Source organism: Cryptomeria japonica, chromosome 1 (assembly GCF_030272615.1).
Source record: "Cryptomeria japonica chromosome 1, Sugi_1.0, whole genome shotgun sequence".
In the NCBI taxonomy this organism is placed as follows: Eukaryota; Viridiplantae; Streptophyta; class Pinopsida; order Cupressales; family Cupressaceae; genus Cryptomeria; species Cryptomeria japonica.
Genome location: NC_081405.1, coordinates 635,351,392 through 635,368,662, shown reverse-complemented (window position 1 = coordinate 635,368,662; position 17,271 = coordinate 635,351,392). Strand labels below are relative to the sequence as shown.

The 17,271-nt window shown below is 38.6% G+C and overlaps 1 protein-coding gene across 3 annotated transcripts in view; it reads left to right on the top strand.

The window, feature by feature from the left end:
• Positions 1-17,271, top strand: part of LOC131042443 (enhancer of mRNA-decapping protein 4) — an 81,494-nt gene that overhangs the window by 11,774 nt on the left and 52,449 nt on the right. For all 3 annotated transcript variants that reach the window (XM_057975719.2, XM_057975718.2, XM_057975717.2), the window contains exons 2-4: positions 15,571-15,620; positions 15,701-15,857; positions 16,045-16,266. In XM_057975719.2, coding sequence (XP_057831702.2) covers positions 15,571-15,620; positions 15,701-15,857; positions 16,045-16,266 — 429 coding nt within the window. The remainder of the gene's footprint in view (positions 1-15,570; positions 15,621-15,700; positions 15,858-16,044; positions 16,267-17,271) is intronic.

Genomic DNA, 17,271 nt, shown 5'->3' with positions numbered 1-17,271 from the left:
CCTTAGGGGACACCGCTATGACATTGATAAAGGGGCGATTTTTAGAATCTTTCCACCCATTTGAAACAATTGGTACGCCTGTCTCAGCCCATGAATCCCTTATGGGTTTCAATGCATCTTCAACCCCCTTCACCTCTTTTTCCAATAAGGTTCCACATACCTTCTCATAACCTGGGCCCTTATACCCTCTTGGAGCTTCATTAACACTTCTCAACATTTGCTTCCAATATGGGGAGTGAACAATGTTGGAAGCCAACCCATTTGCATATATGCACCTTGCTACATTTTGGTCGGCAACGTCTCGACTCTCATTTTGAAATGCGGTTTCTAAAGGCCCCTTTATTATTTTGCGTGTCAAGGATGCTTCACTTTGAGATTCAGCAATGGAAAAGAAGGGGTGGTTTTCTACTACAACATTGGAATTAGATGGGGGTTGCATTCCCTTTTTTTTTTTGGTGTGTTTTGATTCAATCTACGGGTTTCCCTCTCTTCTGCTGCCTCATGCTCCCTAATATATTTCATCACCGTCTCATCTGGTATAGGTTTACTCTCTTTTCTAGGGCATTTTTTGATGCCTCTTCCTGGTATTCCACACAAATGGCTTGCCACCTGAAAATATGAACTATTACGTTCAACACCACATCCTTGGCATCCCCAACAGAATCCCCAACCTCTCGGAAGCGGTCTTATAATGTCAACATGCTTCCATAGGGGAGAATTTGGATCATTTCTTTGTTTTGAGATTGATTGTTCATTTGTGCCAATGGAGGAAGAGGTAGATGCCATTTTAGTTCCTATGGCAAGAAATAATATGAACAAATTCAAAACAAAAACAAAATAATGAAAAACAATTATGTTTCATGTTTGACAATTTGTGAAACAAAACTAGTTTAAAAGAAGGTTCAAAAACCTACCTCTTTCAGCCAATGGGAGCTTGCAAATGTGTGGAAATGATGCTGCAACACTTGTTGTAGCTTCAAAAATCAGTCTTCAACTCCTATTTGATTTTGGAAGCAAAACTTTGTTCAACCTTTCTTCAACCTGCCAGCAAAAAACTTTTGCTTGCAACACAAATGAGGAGAAATGAGCAAAGTTTTTGTTTTAAAACTCACTTTTAGGGTTTAATTTTCATTTTTTAAGTGGTAGAATTCAAAAAAAAAATAAATTTTGCAAATAAAATGGCGTTTTTGGGCCACCAGCTGCCCAGGTTTGACTTGGGTCTGCGTTGGTCTGCCCAGGTTGGACCCGGGTCCATCCTGGCATGAACCACGCCTGTGGAACACGGACCTTGTCCGGACCACAGGCGGACCGGACCAGGACCCCAGACCATGACTGGATCGGACCAGGACCAGGGGGCCAGGAGGGCGAACCCGGTAACTTAGCTATTAGTTGCAAGTCTTTCAAGAGCATTCATTGTTTGTTGTTAGGATCAACCTCCAAGCTTTTAAGCTTTGTTTCCCAAGGTAACTTGCTCTGATACCAATTGAAGAGCACACAGGAAATATTGAGAGGTGGGCGGGTGAATCAGTATTTCAGATTTTCAGTCTTTTAAAAACATGAAACCACATAAACAAAGTAGAAGAACTCTCCTTAAAGCACCAACTCTCCTTAAAGCACCAGTTCCGAAATACAAAACCCAATAATCCTTCTCATGACTTCAATCCCAAACCAAAATTACACAACACATCTGTATTTTCCAGTATTAGATGTATCAACAAATATAAGCTTGCAGCAGCCCAAATTAGTAATACTCTTTCCTTTTTATATAAAGGTTCACTCAAAAACATCGTCATAGAGAATGCAAACTCTGACTGTAGAAGACCATTTTCAGAAAAGGAACTGACTACGACATTAGTTGCAGAATCTTTCTATTGATGCTCAAAAAATACTGACAAGATTGGCTCGAAAGATACTAATATTTAGCGTTCACAGTTTTTACTATTATTATTTTTCAGAAACATAGCTTACAAGTTACAATACAGATTCGCAATGCACAGCTAACCTCCCTTAGTCGTCACACTTAGAGAAATCCACCCAAGGACTCTGGCAACAATTAGGTCTGCAGACAGGGAAAGAGACGCCATGCCAAAGCAAGAGAAATACCTTTAGGATGTATTTTGCCTGATGGAAAAGCTCCTTTCGAATTCCTTATTCTCTCCTTGCTACACCTGATGGAGACCAGGCCAAATATCATCGAACTCATTAATCATCGAACAAGGAATACAATGCCCCGATAATGAGATACTTCAACAACCTTCATTGAAATGCCTAGTTTCATTCACAGAAATATTGCATGTCTTCATGCTGGTAAAAACTTATTTCAATTTCTCCTCCTTATGGCTCTTCAATAGACCCGCTAAAAAGGTTTGCACCACTCCATAAAATATTCAATACGCATGTAATGTCCTACCCCTGTTTGTACCCACAATTTTTTAACGTTTCTTCTTCAACTCTCAGCTGGTAATTTTGTCAAACAGTTGGCATGTCTGAAAGTTTGGGAATGCTATTTGCAAGTGTGTTAACAAGTCTCTTTGCCAAATTGTATATTGCCAACTTTGATGATCATTCATAAGCATATATTCAAAGTGCTATAAAGATAACTGTATAAACTATTTTCTGCTATTAAAATCATAATTTCATCTTGCTTATTATTCATAATCAGAAATACAAAGAGTAATAGCTTCTTTCCTGACATCTTTATTGCATGCATCCAACTGGTAATAATGTTGCAGTTTCACAGTATCATAACAGCAGCAGATACAAACAGAAATCTCAATCCTATTAAGAATTCTTTCCCTTGGCACAAAATCAGAAATCTCTATACCACAAGCAGAATTCAGATAATAAAAACGCTTAGCTGGAAATATAAATTTTCATTCATCATTTACACTGTCATATAACAGGTTGCATAAATTAAGGTTCTGACCTCTTCAAAAACTCCAAATATTTCTGATTTATTTGCTGCTTGAAATGCCGCGAAATCACCCTTAATCTACAGCTTGGACCAGTCAACCCTGCATTTTCTATTAATTTTCTTTGCCACATGTGATTCCCCTTTTTCGCTAGACATGAGTATTCATCTTCTTAGTCGACTTGTTCTCAACAAGTAAAAAACCTTCGTGGCAAACCAGATCTGACACATGTCAGATATGTTTCCCTTTGCAGCGATCTTAGTTTGGCATATCCTTCTTATTGAATACTTCTCACTTTTTGTTGAGTCTCATTCATTTTTTTTATTTTTTTAAAAAGCATTCTATTGGGCACACGAAAACACTTGGAAGGGAATCTTTAAATGGACTGCACCAGCATTGTTTAATCGAATTTTGTCCTTATTCATATCTGTCCTCATGTGGGTAATTAAAAATAAGAAGTGTGGAGGCCACATCAATGTTCTACAGAACCGTTGAAGGAGAAACAATGCCAGCCAACTCTCCAATACCAATTTCACCCAATAAGGGACACCACTTTTCGCTTTTTTCTTGAGGGATATGTAACCAGATCAGCGTTGGATTGGACAAGGCATCAAGGAAAACATTTGAACAGGCAACAATATTCATAAGAACAGATCAACTCTTAATATATCAGTGATCAGGCATCTAGATCGGAACATAAATCCTTATTATTGCAGGCAGTAGCATTGTTATTCATTTGTGGTCTGTATGAATATGTGTTTAATATGCATGTTTGATGTATGAAGCATGATAATGTTTTGCAAACTCCTCACATATTAATATAGGCTATCATATGTATGTATACTATTGTATTTGATGTATAATCTCTCAATTTTTGGATATAAGCAATAATGCAAAATGTCCAGACCTCTAATCTATTCATCAAATTGCTGCAATCAATCATGAAGAGGTTAGCGACTGAATACAAGAAGGGACAAACTGTTATGAGGTCCTCTTTCAAGTACAGCACTTCATGGTGGATGGCTGGCGGCTTGCTACATGAGCCCAAAGGTGGCAAGGTGTATCTCGCCCTTGGACTTAGAGGGGAAGGACACTCGAAACACCCTATTGTGATTTCTCCACCAACATCCACAACGGTTGATTGCTGGAATGGATTCAAAGGAGTCTCTGTAATGTCCCCACTTTGGAATATAATTTAATAATAAATAATAATAATATTAAAATAGAAAAGAATAAAAATAAAATTAAAATATAAAATAATATAATTAAATATAATTAAAATTTAATTAAGTTAATGAATGGTCAAAAGACATGGAAGGAAAAGGTGTCACTCCCTCAAACATGGGATATGAAAGGGAGAAGAGAACCTCATTTTGAGAAGGGGATAATTTGGGAATCAGAAGTGCAAATTTGATTTAAATAAGAAGTGCAGATCTGATTGTGAAAGGTTGTGTCCCTTTCAAAGGGCAGAAGTAATGAAGAGTTGCACTCTTTCAAAGGGTGCTAATGGTGAAAGAGTGTGTCTCTTGCCAAAGGGCATCCATAATGAAGAGGTGTGACCTCTCCCTCACATTGAGAGATACAAAGGAAAGGAGTCAAAAGCATCCAGTGACACGATCATCGATCAGATCAGATCAGAACTATTATTAAGTTACAGGAATTGGCAGCCTCCTAGTAGGGGACATTACAGTCTCAATCATAGGAGGGTGAATAAGGTGGCATGAATAGGGAGGGCAGGTACAAGCTTCCTCACTAGGTACACCACCTCATGAAGGATGGATGGTGGAAGGCCACATGAGGCCAAGAGGGATGGTATATCCACTCTTGGGCATAGTGTGAGGATCACTTCGGGCACCCTATCATGTCTCCTTATCTGAGCTTGTAATGGTTGAATCCCAAATTTTGAATTATAGATATTATATGATTAAGATGATTGTGGATATGTCCTTTAACCCTAGTAGTAATTGATTTATGAAATTTTATCTTCAATAATTGTCTAAAATGATTGTAGGGTCTCGACCGTGATCTATCTTGCTTTTACATTCTTTAGGTAGAAGTATATTTCTAATTATATCATGTTCATTGTTTTTATTGAACTTGTGATTCTAGGGCAAAATATACGGTTGTAATGCCATGAAAAATGTAGGTTAGTTAATAATCATAAACCAAACCATTTTAAAGCATACCAAGGAAGAGGGTTAGCTTATATGGAAAATAGGCAAATACATGAAATGCACTTTCCTTATGGCGCTCCCATACAACTTGATTCTTCCTTGTCCTCCTCGTCTTCACAAACCTCGTTGCTCCAAGATTGACGAATGAAGAGTGGGAGATTGATTGGAGTAGTGAATGTGGATTGCTCTCACATTTGCATAACATAGGACGGATGGATGGATGTTGATTTTGCAATGGTAAGGGTGTTATGGCAATATGATAATACAATGGATGATGGACTAATGGATAAATAGACAACATAAAGAAATGAAATGAAGTGATATTGGAATCAAAAGGGCATTATAAGAATGTAATGAAAAGGGGATGATTTTCAAAGGGAGGGGACTCCCATTTATAGGATTTAGGGATTTGAAATGGATGATCCAGATTAAAGGTTAAATGAAGGGTTGAGATTGAAGGAGAGGAGATGAAGTGGACAAGGCACATAGCCTTTTGACATGTGGACCAAGAGTCAATCCTTGGGAAGAACACTTGGCATGGGGAAGAGGACAAGGTGTGCTCACACATCTTGGGAAGAACACCTGTCATGGGGAAGAGGTCCAGATGTGCTCACACGTGTGAGCAAATCTTGGAAAGACCATAAGGCTGACAAGTGGAAACACTTTAGCAAAATGTAAGGGCTATAGGAAGGGGGGTTATGACATGCGGACTAAAAGGGAAAGGTGTAGAGTGGCTCCATGGGGAAGAGCATTCTCACATGTGTGAGCACCCCTTGGTCAAAGGTGAGGTGGAGAGGTGAAATGACTTGTGCATGCAAGTCATTTATGAGGGGTCACATGTGGACTTGGGTAGGTGTGTAACATTTAAAAATAAGATAAATGTTAATAGGGATTAGGCTTAGGTTAATTAACTTAATGAAGGGGGTTAAAAACTGGGTTTGTAGGAATCACCCACTTAATTTAATTAATGGGGATTTGGAGGAGGATTGGAATATTCCCTGGGGTTGAGTTTGATTTATTTTAAATAAATCAAAATTTAGAGGAAATGAGACATATATGTAGGATTTTGCCAAGATCGAGGGCACAATGAAAAGCATAAAAAGAGACAATAGAATGACAAGAACAAACTGTATTCTCATCAATATGCAAATGATCAACTGGATTAACCAATACAATGAATATAGGCCCGCTTATATAGGCAAGGCCATATGGATGTATGAGCACACAAATATGACATGTGGCTCAATGAGAAATAAGGGTAGGTAAGAAATGCTAGGGGTAGGTAGGAGAAATAATATAATATTCCAAAAGAGGTGGATGACCCACCGAATGTGGAGTGTAACAGCAAAATAAGACCACAAAAGGTGGAATTTCTCCTACAAGCTCTATCCCTATGTGCACACTTCCCTAAGTGTCTCAAATCCAAACTACGAAGAGATGCGTTATCCTAAGTTAAGTAAAGTGTAATAATATCCAAAATGAATATTTATTTACACCAACACCCCCCCTTAAGTGCAACTTAGGGGAATGCACTTAAGTCTACAATGCAAGATGGGTCCCGACTACTAGGCCATGATAGGTACCCATGTACAATATGCAAATGCAAGCAAAACTATGCAATGCAATCTCTCACAAACGGAGAAAGGGAGAAAACCCAGTGGGAAAAAACTCCCCCCCAAAAGAGAGATGAATGTACAAAAGACTCTCAAAGAAGAAGGACAAAACCTCAAAGAGGAAAAAGTCCCCCCCATAAGAGAGGAAGGAGAAGTCAGTTGACCCCCCCTAATGACACATCCCGCACCCCCAAGAGAGCTCGCAACTGTTGGAACTTACTCTCGGTGAAAGGTTTGGTGAATATGTCAGCAACCTGCTTTGTTGTAGGACAATACTGCAAATCAATGACCTGCTCCTAGATGAGCTCTCGGATATAGTGCATATGAATCTCGATGTGTTTGGTCCGCTAGTGCTGGACCGGGTTCTTCGAGATTGCAATAGCACTCTGATTGTCGCAATGTAGAACTGTCGGCCGTGGAGTGGTGAATCCAAACTCTGTGAGAATCTGCTGGAGCCAAATGGTCTCAGTCGTTGCGTTAACAGCGCCTTGATACTCAGCCTCAGTCGAAGAGAGAGCAATAGCATGTTGCTTCTTGCTTTGCCAACAAATGGGGCCTGAACCAAGGTGAAAACTGTAACCAGAAGTAGACTTACGATCATCAAGATCGCCAACCCAATCGGAGTCTGTGTAACCAACCAAGCGAAGTCCTGTGCTTGCTGCATAGTGAATCCCATAGTGATGTGTACCCTGGATGTAATGAAGGGTGCGTTCGGCGGCTTTCCAATGAAGCTCATGTGGTTCCTGCATGAAGCGGGAAACCATGCCAACTGCAAATGAAATATCAGGGCGTGTATGGGTCAAGTAGATGAGACTACCCACAAGCTGATGATACAAAGTGGCATCAACTAGTGGAGAAGAACACTGAGCCTCAAGCTTGACTCTTGAAAGAAAGGGAGTCGGGGCAGGCTTACAATCAGCCATATGAAAGCGTGCAAGTAGATCAAGAGCATACTTGGGCTGCGATAGTGTAATCTTGGAAGGTGACTGTGAAATCTCTATCCCGAGAAAGTAGTGCAAAAGACCCAAGTCAGTCATAGCAAATCTGTCATGCAAAGCAGATTTGACCCTGCTAATGATGGATGCGGTACTCCCTGTAATGATCAAGTCATCAACATAGAGCACAAGTATCAAGTGAGAGTCATCCTGTCGCAAAATGTAGACATTTGGATCGGAATGACACCTGGTGAACCCTGTGGAGAGAAGAAAGGAATCCATCTTGGCGTACCAAGCCCTGGGGGCCTGCTTAAGGCCATAGAGAGATTTCCTTAGTCTGCAAACCAAGGAAGTATCCTGGATGAAACCCTGTGGCTGCTCCATATAAATCTCCTCATCAAGATCACCATGAAGAAAAACACTCTTCACATCCATCTGATGTACAGCCCAACCATGAGTTGCAGCAATAGCAAGTGTCAAACGAATGGAGTTCATCTTGGCTACGGGTGCAAAGGTCTTAGTATAGTCAACACCTGCAACCTGAGAGAAACCTTTCGCAACAAGCCGAGCCTTATACTTATCCACACTACCATCCGCTGCAAACTTTGTTCTATAGATCCACTTACATCGAACCATCTTTCTCCCCTTAGGGAGATGGACTAGATCCCATGTGTTGTTCCTTATCAAGGAACTATATTCTTCCTCCATAGCTTTGTCCCACTCAGGAACCCCTGAGGCTTCCCTAAATGTCTGTGGATCGGAAGCGGTAGCAATGAATGCATGTGGAAGATCCTGATGTTGTGATCGAGTTCTCCATGTATCTGAAGGATCCCCAACAAGAGAACCTGCAGACTCAAGTGTTTGTCGAGCCCAACGAGGTCTAGGTGGAGGTGGAGAACGAGGTTCCTCAACTGCAAGTGGACCCTGCGGAGGTGTAACCCTGCGAGTCGGAGTTGAAGGAGTCTCATCATCTGAATCACTAACATCACTATCCACAACGTAGGAAGGTGGAGGAGGTAGAGAGGCTAAGCTAGGAGAGCTTTCCTCAAAGTGAACACTCCTCTCAATGAAATGAATACCTCATGTGTCTCTGGATCCATCAATCTGTATGCCTTAACACCCTCAGGATATCCAACAAATATGCAAGGTCGACTCTGTGGTTCCAATGCCTTGCGTTTCTGCAGAGGTATGCGAGCCCATGCTGGACACCCAAAGACTCTGAAATGTCTCACAATCGGTTTCCTACCAGCCCAAGCTTCAAAAGGAGTAATACCTTGCAAAGCTTTGTGAGGAACCCGATTCTGGATGTGTGTGGCACAACTGATAGCCTCTGCCCAAAAAGCGGGATCAAGAGAACGTGCATGTATCATACAGCTAGCCATTTCTTTGAGAGTTCTATTCTTGCGTTCTACAACCCCGTTCTGCTGTGGAGTGTATGCAACAGAATGCTGAAGATCAATCCCCTCAAATGTACAAAAATCCTCAAGTCTTTTGTTCACATATTCCCTTCCATTATCTGTGCGAAGAATCTTGACCACTTTCCCTGATTGCTTCTCCACACGAGTCTTGAAGTCCTGAAATCTGTCAAATACTTCACTCTTATGAATGAGAAAGTAGACCCAAGTGAAGCGGGAGTAGTCATCAATGAAGGTGAGAACATAGCGGGCTGTGAGTCATCAATAGACCTGCTACATCGCTGTGAACAAGTTGAAGAACTTCCAAAGCTCTCCAAGCTTTCCCCTTATCAAACTTCTCTTCGGGATGCTTGCCCATGGAACAACTTGAACATACACCCTCTGAAAAACTAATTCGAGGTAGACTTGTGACCATATCTTTAGTGCTTAGCTGCTGAAGATAGCGGTAGTTGAGGTGACCAAACCGCTCATGCCATAGCTTACTTTCTGAATTTGAATGAGTAAGCAAGGCCCTAGAAGGTGAACTTGGCACAAAGTGGGAGAATGAATAAAGCCTTGAGTTGTCATTGACTTGTCCCACTACTACCAAGGCATCATCATCAAGTTCCTTTACCACAACTGAATCTGGTGTAAACTCAACCTTTTTCCCATTCCCATAGTGAGTGATTTGGTAGATGGAGAGAAGGTTGGTAGACAAGTTAGGAACATAGAGAACATTCTCAAATGTTCCATCATCCATGTCAACTGAACCTTTCCCTTCAACCTCTACTTGTGTATCATCACCTATGTAAATGTGAGGTACCTTAGATGGCTCCAATGAAGAAAACTGCTCCTTTGTAGAACCCATGTGATATGAGGCACCCGAGTCAAGTATCCATTGCTGTGAAGAACCTGTTGTAGCCACAAATGCTTGCCCTTTTCCCTTAGACTGTGAGGAAGAAGAAGGAGATGAATCCTTCTTTGTGTAGGCGGATGGCAAGTTGATGTTGTTTTTCTTAAAAAGATTAGTTAACTCATCAACTTGCTTTGTGTGGCATCGATGCTCATCATGATCATACTTCTTGCAATATGCACAAGTTGGTTTATCCTTCTTAGGTGGTGTCCCCTTCTTGGAAGAGGATGAAAAATCGCCTTGGTATGGAGAGGATGATTGTCCTTTTTCTTGGTGTGGCTTAGACTTAGAGTGCTTCTTCTTCTTGTTGGAATCTTTGCCTTGACTTCCTTGATTCCCTTGATTAGCCACCAAAGCCTTGGACTTTGAAGACTTGAGAAACCCCATGTTCAACAACTTAGATTGTTCCAATATCAACATTTCTGTGAAAGCATCAAATGAAGGCATAACATAAGAACTCCCCATTGTCAAACGATGAGTTTGGAAGCTAGACACAAATGCTGTATATTCTGGTGCAAGCTTGTCCAACAAGTTGAATATCAACTGAGCATCCTTTTTGTCAATTCCACAATCCTTAAGCTTTGCTCTTAGCTCATTTGCTTTGGTGACATAATCTTGGATTGTATCAAAACTCTTGGGATCCAAGTTGGTGAGCTCATTGTCAATCTGATAGCCTCTGATTTCATCAACTTGACCATACAATTTCTGAAACATATCCCAAGCCTCTTTGATTGTTTTACACTTCTCAATGTGAAAAATGAGGTCATCTGATACATACTTGCGCAAGGTTCCAAGAGCGATGCAATTCTTTATGAACCATTCTAATTGAGCATTTGGATCAGCCTTAGGATCAGGTGGTGTTGTTATTGTTCCATCTATGTAATGTGTGAGACCCTTTTCCATTAATTTACTCCATACTTTAATTTTCCATGATGCATAATTATGTGGAGTTAAAGGTGGAAATTTATTAGGACTCATTGCAACAAAAAATGGAAAGAGCACAAAGAGAGGCACAATCACACAAGACACCCCCCCAAATTCACTCAATCAAAGAACCCCCCCCAAAAGTGATGATTTGGCACTTTATAATTAGTGCGTATACAATGGGCCACTTGCAAAAAATGGCAAAGTGGACTTTTGATTACAATTTTACAACTGCCTCAATAAGGCCAAAAGAGACTCAAACTGATAATGCAAGAGATCTAACTAAGATCCAAGCAATTTACAAGTACCTAATAGGCCAAATAAGACCAATATCTGAAAGTACAATTTCTACTCAAAATCTCTGAAATCTGATCATAGATTATGAAAGTATACGAAAAAATATGCACTTTCAAAAAAAACGGCACCTGAAAAGAAGGTCGTATGAGCTCAAACGAGGCCTTTGAAGTTGCAGAATTGAGGATTGGACAGGTACAGCTGAAAGAATCCGAAAATTCCGAAAAACCTGTGCACCAAAATCAGAAAATAACCACACCACTGCGAAGATCACGAAATTTTAGCCCATTTCAAAAAAAATTACACCAAAAAAGGAGCAAAAATGAGCAAGATATGGCCTTTCAAAGTTGGACTGCAAAATTGAAAAGCTCAATGGAGGGGGGTCAAATTTTTTTCAAAAAGCTGCTGATGTGGCGCTGACGTCAACAATTCACTGTCTTAAATTTGACGGCCGTATGACCGTTGCGAAAACTTCGCCTCTCGGCTGACTAGGCGTCCGTACTGTACGAACTGCTGACTGGGCATACGGTCTGATGACGTGGCGGTCTGACAGTGCGTACGGAGGTCGACCATGGGCCAGTGGCCGCCTGCCACATGGCGGGCGCGGGTTCGTCGGTTTAGTCGCTGACGGGAGGGAGGTGACGCCGGTGGGTCGGGAGCTGAGGTCGCCGGGAGCTGGCGGTTCGGGGCTGCCGGCGGTGGTGGCGGCGGGGCGCGGTGGAAGCCGGGACCGGTGAGTGGGGCCCGAGGACGAGTACGGGGGGGGTATGCGGGACCCCCAAAATACCAAATTTTTTTTTTTTTGATCGCTTTTTTTGAAATTTTTTTCGAAATCCGTACGATAATAGCCAAAATGGGGAAAAAAAATTTCTCACCAAAATAGGTCGACTTTATAGTCAAAATTTATGGAAACGGCCTCCCGGATTCAACGGTGATGTCCAAGTCGCTGTATGACGCCCCCAAAAAATGAAGATCCCAAATCCGAAAATGGAAGCCTTCCACGATGTCTCCAAAAACCAATCAATGAAGCCCCAATAGCTTTGATACCATGTAGGATTTTGCAAAGATCAAGGGCACAATGAAAAGCATAAAAAGAGACAATAGAATGACAAGAACAAACTGTATTCTCATCAATATGCAAATGATCAACTAGATTAACCAATACAATGAATAGAGGCCTGCTTATATAGGCAAGGCCATATGGATGTATGAGCACACAAATATGACATGTGGCTCAATGAGAAACAAGGGTAGGTAAGAAATACTAGGGGTAGGTAAGAGAAATAATATAATATTCCACAAGAGGTGGATGACCCACCGAATGTGGAGTGTAACAACAAAATAAGCACTTCCCTAAGTGTCTCAAATCCAAACTACGAAGAGATGCATTATCCTAAGTTAACTTAAGTAAAGTGTAATGATATCCAAAATGAATATTTATTTACACCAACAATATATAATTGATTAATAAATTAATTATATGGATGACGGGGGAATTAATTAAATATGATTTAATTAATTTGGGGATAGGAAAGGGCTAACATTATTAAGTTAATTAATTTTGCGATACGGGTAATTAATTAAATATTGATTTAATTAATTTTTATGTGTTTACAAGGGTAATCCCAAAAGGGGACATTACACTCCTTGACCTTGTTGGGAGCATGGCCCCCAAACCCCTATGAGGGGCAGTTTCCCCAAATCCCCACTAAATTCATTTGGTAAGCCCACTACTCTCCAAGTCCAAGTATGCAAACTATGCTTCCAAGTTTTCCTATAGGTTTTTGTCTACAATATCATCACTAAATTAGACAAACTTCCCTAATATTACCTGGTTTTTACTTGTTTTCCTTACCATTAGGAAGGCAACTTTTTCTTTTAGGGGGATGACGTAGTTAGTGTACAATGCCTTTTATTATGTTTTGATAATATTGATGGTGATGATATTTTTGATGACCCATATGATGATGCTTGATTAATGATGGTTGATTGTTGATGCTTGACATTATTATTTTTTAATTTTATATGTAATATATATCATGACATCTGAGTTTGACTAGTTGTCATTGTAATATTTTTTATTTTTTTGGTGGCTTTGTTTATCATACTATATATGATGCTATGTATGGTGTTTTGAACTTAATTACTGATGCAAATGTGTATACATTTCTGATTTTTATATGTTTTTATATGGACGAACCCAAAACAAAGCCAACCACAAATTTTTTTTTGACCAAACCTGCGAACTGAACCTGAACCAGTAACTTAGTAGATTAATTTACAAATGACTTACCTTTGAGAGCACCATGATGTTTTTAAAGTTTGCACTGTTGTAAACCTGAACCAGTAACTTAGTAGATTAATTTACAAATGACTTACCTTTGAGAGCACCATGATGTTTTTAAAGTTTGCACTGTTGTACTTCACCATTGGTTGCATAAATCCACGTTATTGGTTTCTGTTATATCTGGGTCAAATATAATCATAAATTTGTTGTATAGTATGGAAACCACCTGTAACAAAGTACTAAGATGATAAACAATTGAATTAGCATTGATAAATGCATCTTTTTTTTTCATGGAATTCTTTGTCAATTTTCAAGTGGGACTGGACATAAAATAAGAATAAAGTCTACCTTTTCACTATTGTGCACACTATAAACTTGAGTTGTGATAACAAAATTATTCAAGAACATTTAAATATATACGGTACAAAGTACAAACAATATTAGGCATGTTAACTCATGGCTCCCAAAAAGTTAAATTTGTCAATTCAAAGAAGGTAAACTTGTAGGCTTAGCTATGCAAAATGGATACCACTTTCTTCACATGAAGTTGAACAAAAGAAGAAGCTTGTAGCAGTTTTTCTATGTTGATTCTAACTTACGCTACTTAAAACATTTAGAGTACATCAGAGCACAATGTCTTGTTTTAAACCAAAATTTACTTGAATCATGATTGAATGGTTAAATTATATGTAATCTCAAAATGCACAACCACTATGAAAGCTGAGTAATGAAATACAAATTTTGTAGACTAATCTATCTTGTTTCTTGTGCTTTTAAATTTTTTTAAATATCAATTATGTTTTCCATTGTTGCCAGCTCTGATCCATATAATTCCAGATTGAAAATTTAGCGGTATGTGTTGCGTCCAATGTTTTTCTGTCTATATCATCGATCTATTTATTACTCAAGTAAAGCATGTTATTCATTTACTATTGGGATTAGTGCCCTATGCAAACTTTACATGTTTGATTGTATGGGCATGGGCTTATTAATTACTAGTTGGGATTCCTCATAATTAAAGGGTTTATCAACATGCATACCCACTACAGACCATGTTTACCTCACAGGGAACATCACTAACCATGAAAGAAAATTGGATCTGTGTAGGTGTAGATGGATTCAATGTCAAGTTGGACACACTCTTTTGGAAAGCAAACACAAAAGTTAAAAATGTAATTTGCATTGATGATTGAAAAAGCTAGACAAAACAGTAGGCAAATTTGGCTGTGACACATAATGACAGACTATTACCTTATTGTTCTAAAGCTTCAAAAAGCAAAATATCTATGATTTATATAAGATACCGGCATTTCACAAAGTTCTGATTCTAATGTTTTGGAAATATTTTATATTTATAGATCATTCATTGTGTAAGGACACAACCAGCTAGTCATTTAGCCAAGCCTTTATGTTATTCTATTCATGAAATATATTCATTTGTGGTACTTAGTTAGGAAGTACTGCCAAAAACAGATTTAGTTCTAAAGCTTCAAAAAGCAAAATATCTATGATTTATATAAGATACCGGCATTTCACAAAGTTCTGATTCTAATGTTTTGGAAATATTTTATATTTATAGATCATTCATTGTGTAAGGACACAACCAGCTAGTCATTTAGCCAAGCCTTTATGTTATTCTATTCATGAAATATATTCATTTGTGGTACTTAGCTAGGAAGTACTGCCAAAAACAGATTTATTTTTGAGGGGAGCGGAATCCAGTTAAGTTGGACAGCTGCAATGTTAGAAGGTCAAGGAAAGTTGTAACACGCAACTTTAATTTATTTGTTTGGAGTGATGAATTGTACTATTTATTTGACCTCTTCATTTTGGGATAAGGTGAAGGTTTGAATCCATTGTGCATTGGCACCTAGACTTGAGATAATAAACCATAATTATTAAAAACTCATAAATGACAGAAAAAGAAAAAGAAATTAACAGTTAAAATTTAAGGTAATCACAAAGACCATCCAAGAAAAATAATAAAATTGTAGTTAATCATAGAACTTGTCAGAATAGGAACCCGCAAATGGGGAAGTATGAGTTTTTGTTTATTGTAATGTTTTTATTTTTTATTGTAAGACACTGAAAATATTTAAACGTGTTTGTTTTTTATTCCTGCAGAGGGTGACAGATATGGCCTTTTTCTCTGAAGATGTCCATCTTTTAGCCAGGTTAGGTCATGAGTTGTCTTTGGTGTTGTGCATTGCAATTAGATTATCTATTTGCTGAGGCATGCTTTGTGAAATGGCAGTGCAAGTTCAGATGGGAAGATTTTTATTCGGAAAATTGTAGAGGGCTTTGGTGATGATGAAAAAATACAGATAACAGAGCAAACTCTCTTGGCTATTCAGATTGCAGGTGATTGGGAGTCAGTTCATCCACGTTTATGTTGGCATTCTCATCAACAGGTAAGTTTTCTAAACTCCTGATCTACGATATTCGTTTTTGCTTATCCTAAAAATTTGAGTTGATATGGAGTGGAATCTTCATTTGGTTTATGGCAGTCTTATCAAACTGGACAAGAAATTTCATTTGTTTTAGTTGTGTTTATTAGCTTTGTTAAATGATTTTTGGTTCAATACTATTTTAATGCAGGATGTGTTAGTAGTGGGAATCGGAAAGTATGTACTTAAAATTGATATTGTGAAAGCAAGATCGGCTACACGTGGTGGTGGTGGTGCATCTGAAGAGCCTGTCAAATTCAATGTCGATAACCCAGTTGAAGGAGTCTATTGCATGGGTAAACATGATGGAGATGTCACAGATTTGTCTATAAGTCAATGGACACGTTGGGTGTCAGCATCCAAAGATGGAACGGTCTGTAAAATACTTTTTTACCCAAATAATATGTCAACTAGTTTTGAAGTTTGCAACTAATCAACAGTTATTTTGTATTAATAAGTTACTAGGACTTTTGCAAGAATTTTCCAATGAAATGAATGCCTCAAGCAACTATTATTATTATCTTTATGAAGATTGAGCACCTAGGTATAATGATGGATTTCCGTGAGTTTGGTATGGTAATGTATTGATTTTTAAACAGGTAGGGATTGAGTCTAAGGATTACTATTAGGAGTGGTAAATTGACTCTATCTATAGTAAAGATTTTGAAAATGCACTTAGGAAATTGCCAATTGTAAAGATCTTATTCTTGCAGGTTTTCAAGTCAACATTGAATGTTTTAGGATGCATCCTATCTTCTAGCTTGTCAAAATAATTTGAAACCAAGCAGAATATAGAAAATAGAGTGATAGATTTAGTATCTCAGCAATGTACAAGCTACAATCTTGATTACCCAAATGTAAAATATACAGCTAAACTTCGCATATAAAAACTGCAGGAAGATGTTTGCATGTGAAAATGAGCTGCTTCCAATTACACAAGAATTCTAAAAATTGGCTAGAAATTGGTTACAATGCTTTGCAAACACAAGCCTATTTATAGATAAACCTAGACTGGGAACATACCAACAAGTGTCACCATTAATATTACAAGTGTTAAGGTTACTACCCTAGAACTTGTCTCCAAGTTAGAGATCACAATTGGCTATGTAAGGTGGAGATGCGGAAGGGTCAAATTAGAAGACTACTTGAACCAGGTTTGATGGAATATCAAATATACCAATTTATTTTGCAATTTCACGAAAAAATCAAAACTATAGGAAATAATATTTTATCATGTACTATTTATATACAAGGTACCTAAAGTATGCTAAATTGATTTTTACCATTTAACTGATACAGGGTCTAAGCAGATTGTAGCAAACAAGGAAATGGACTTAGAACATCTGCAATATGGAAGTTACAATCTTGATTACCCAAA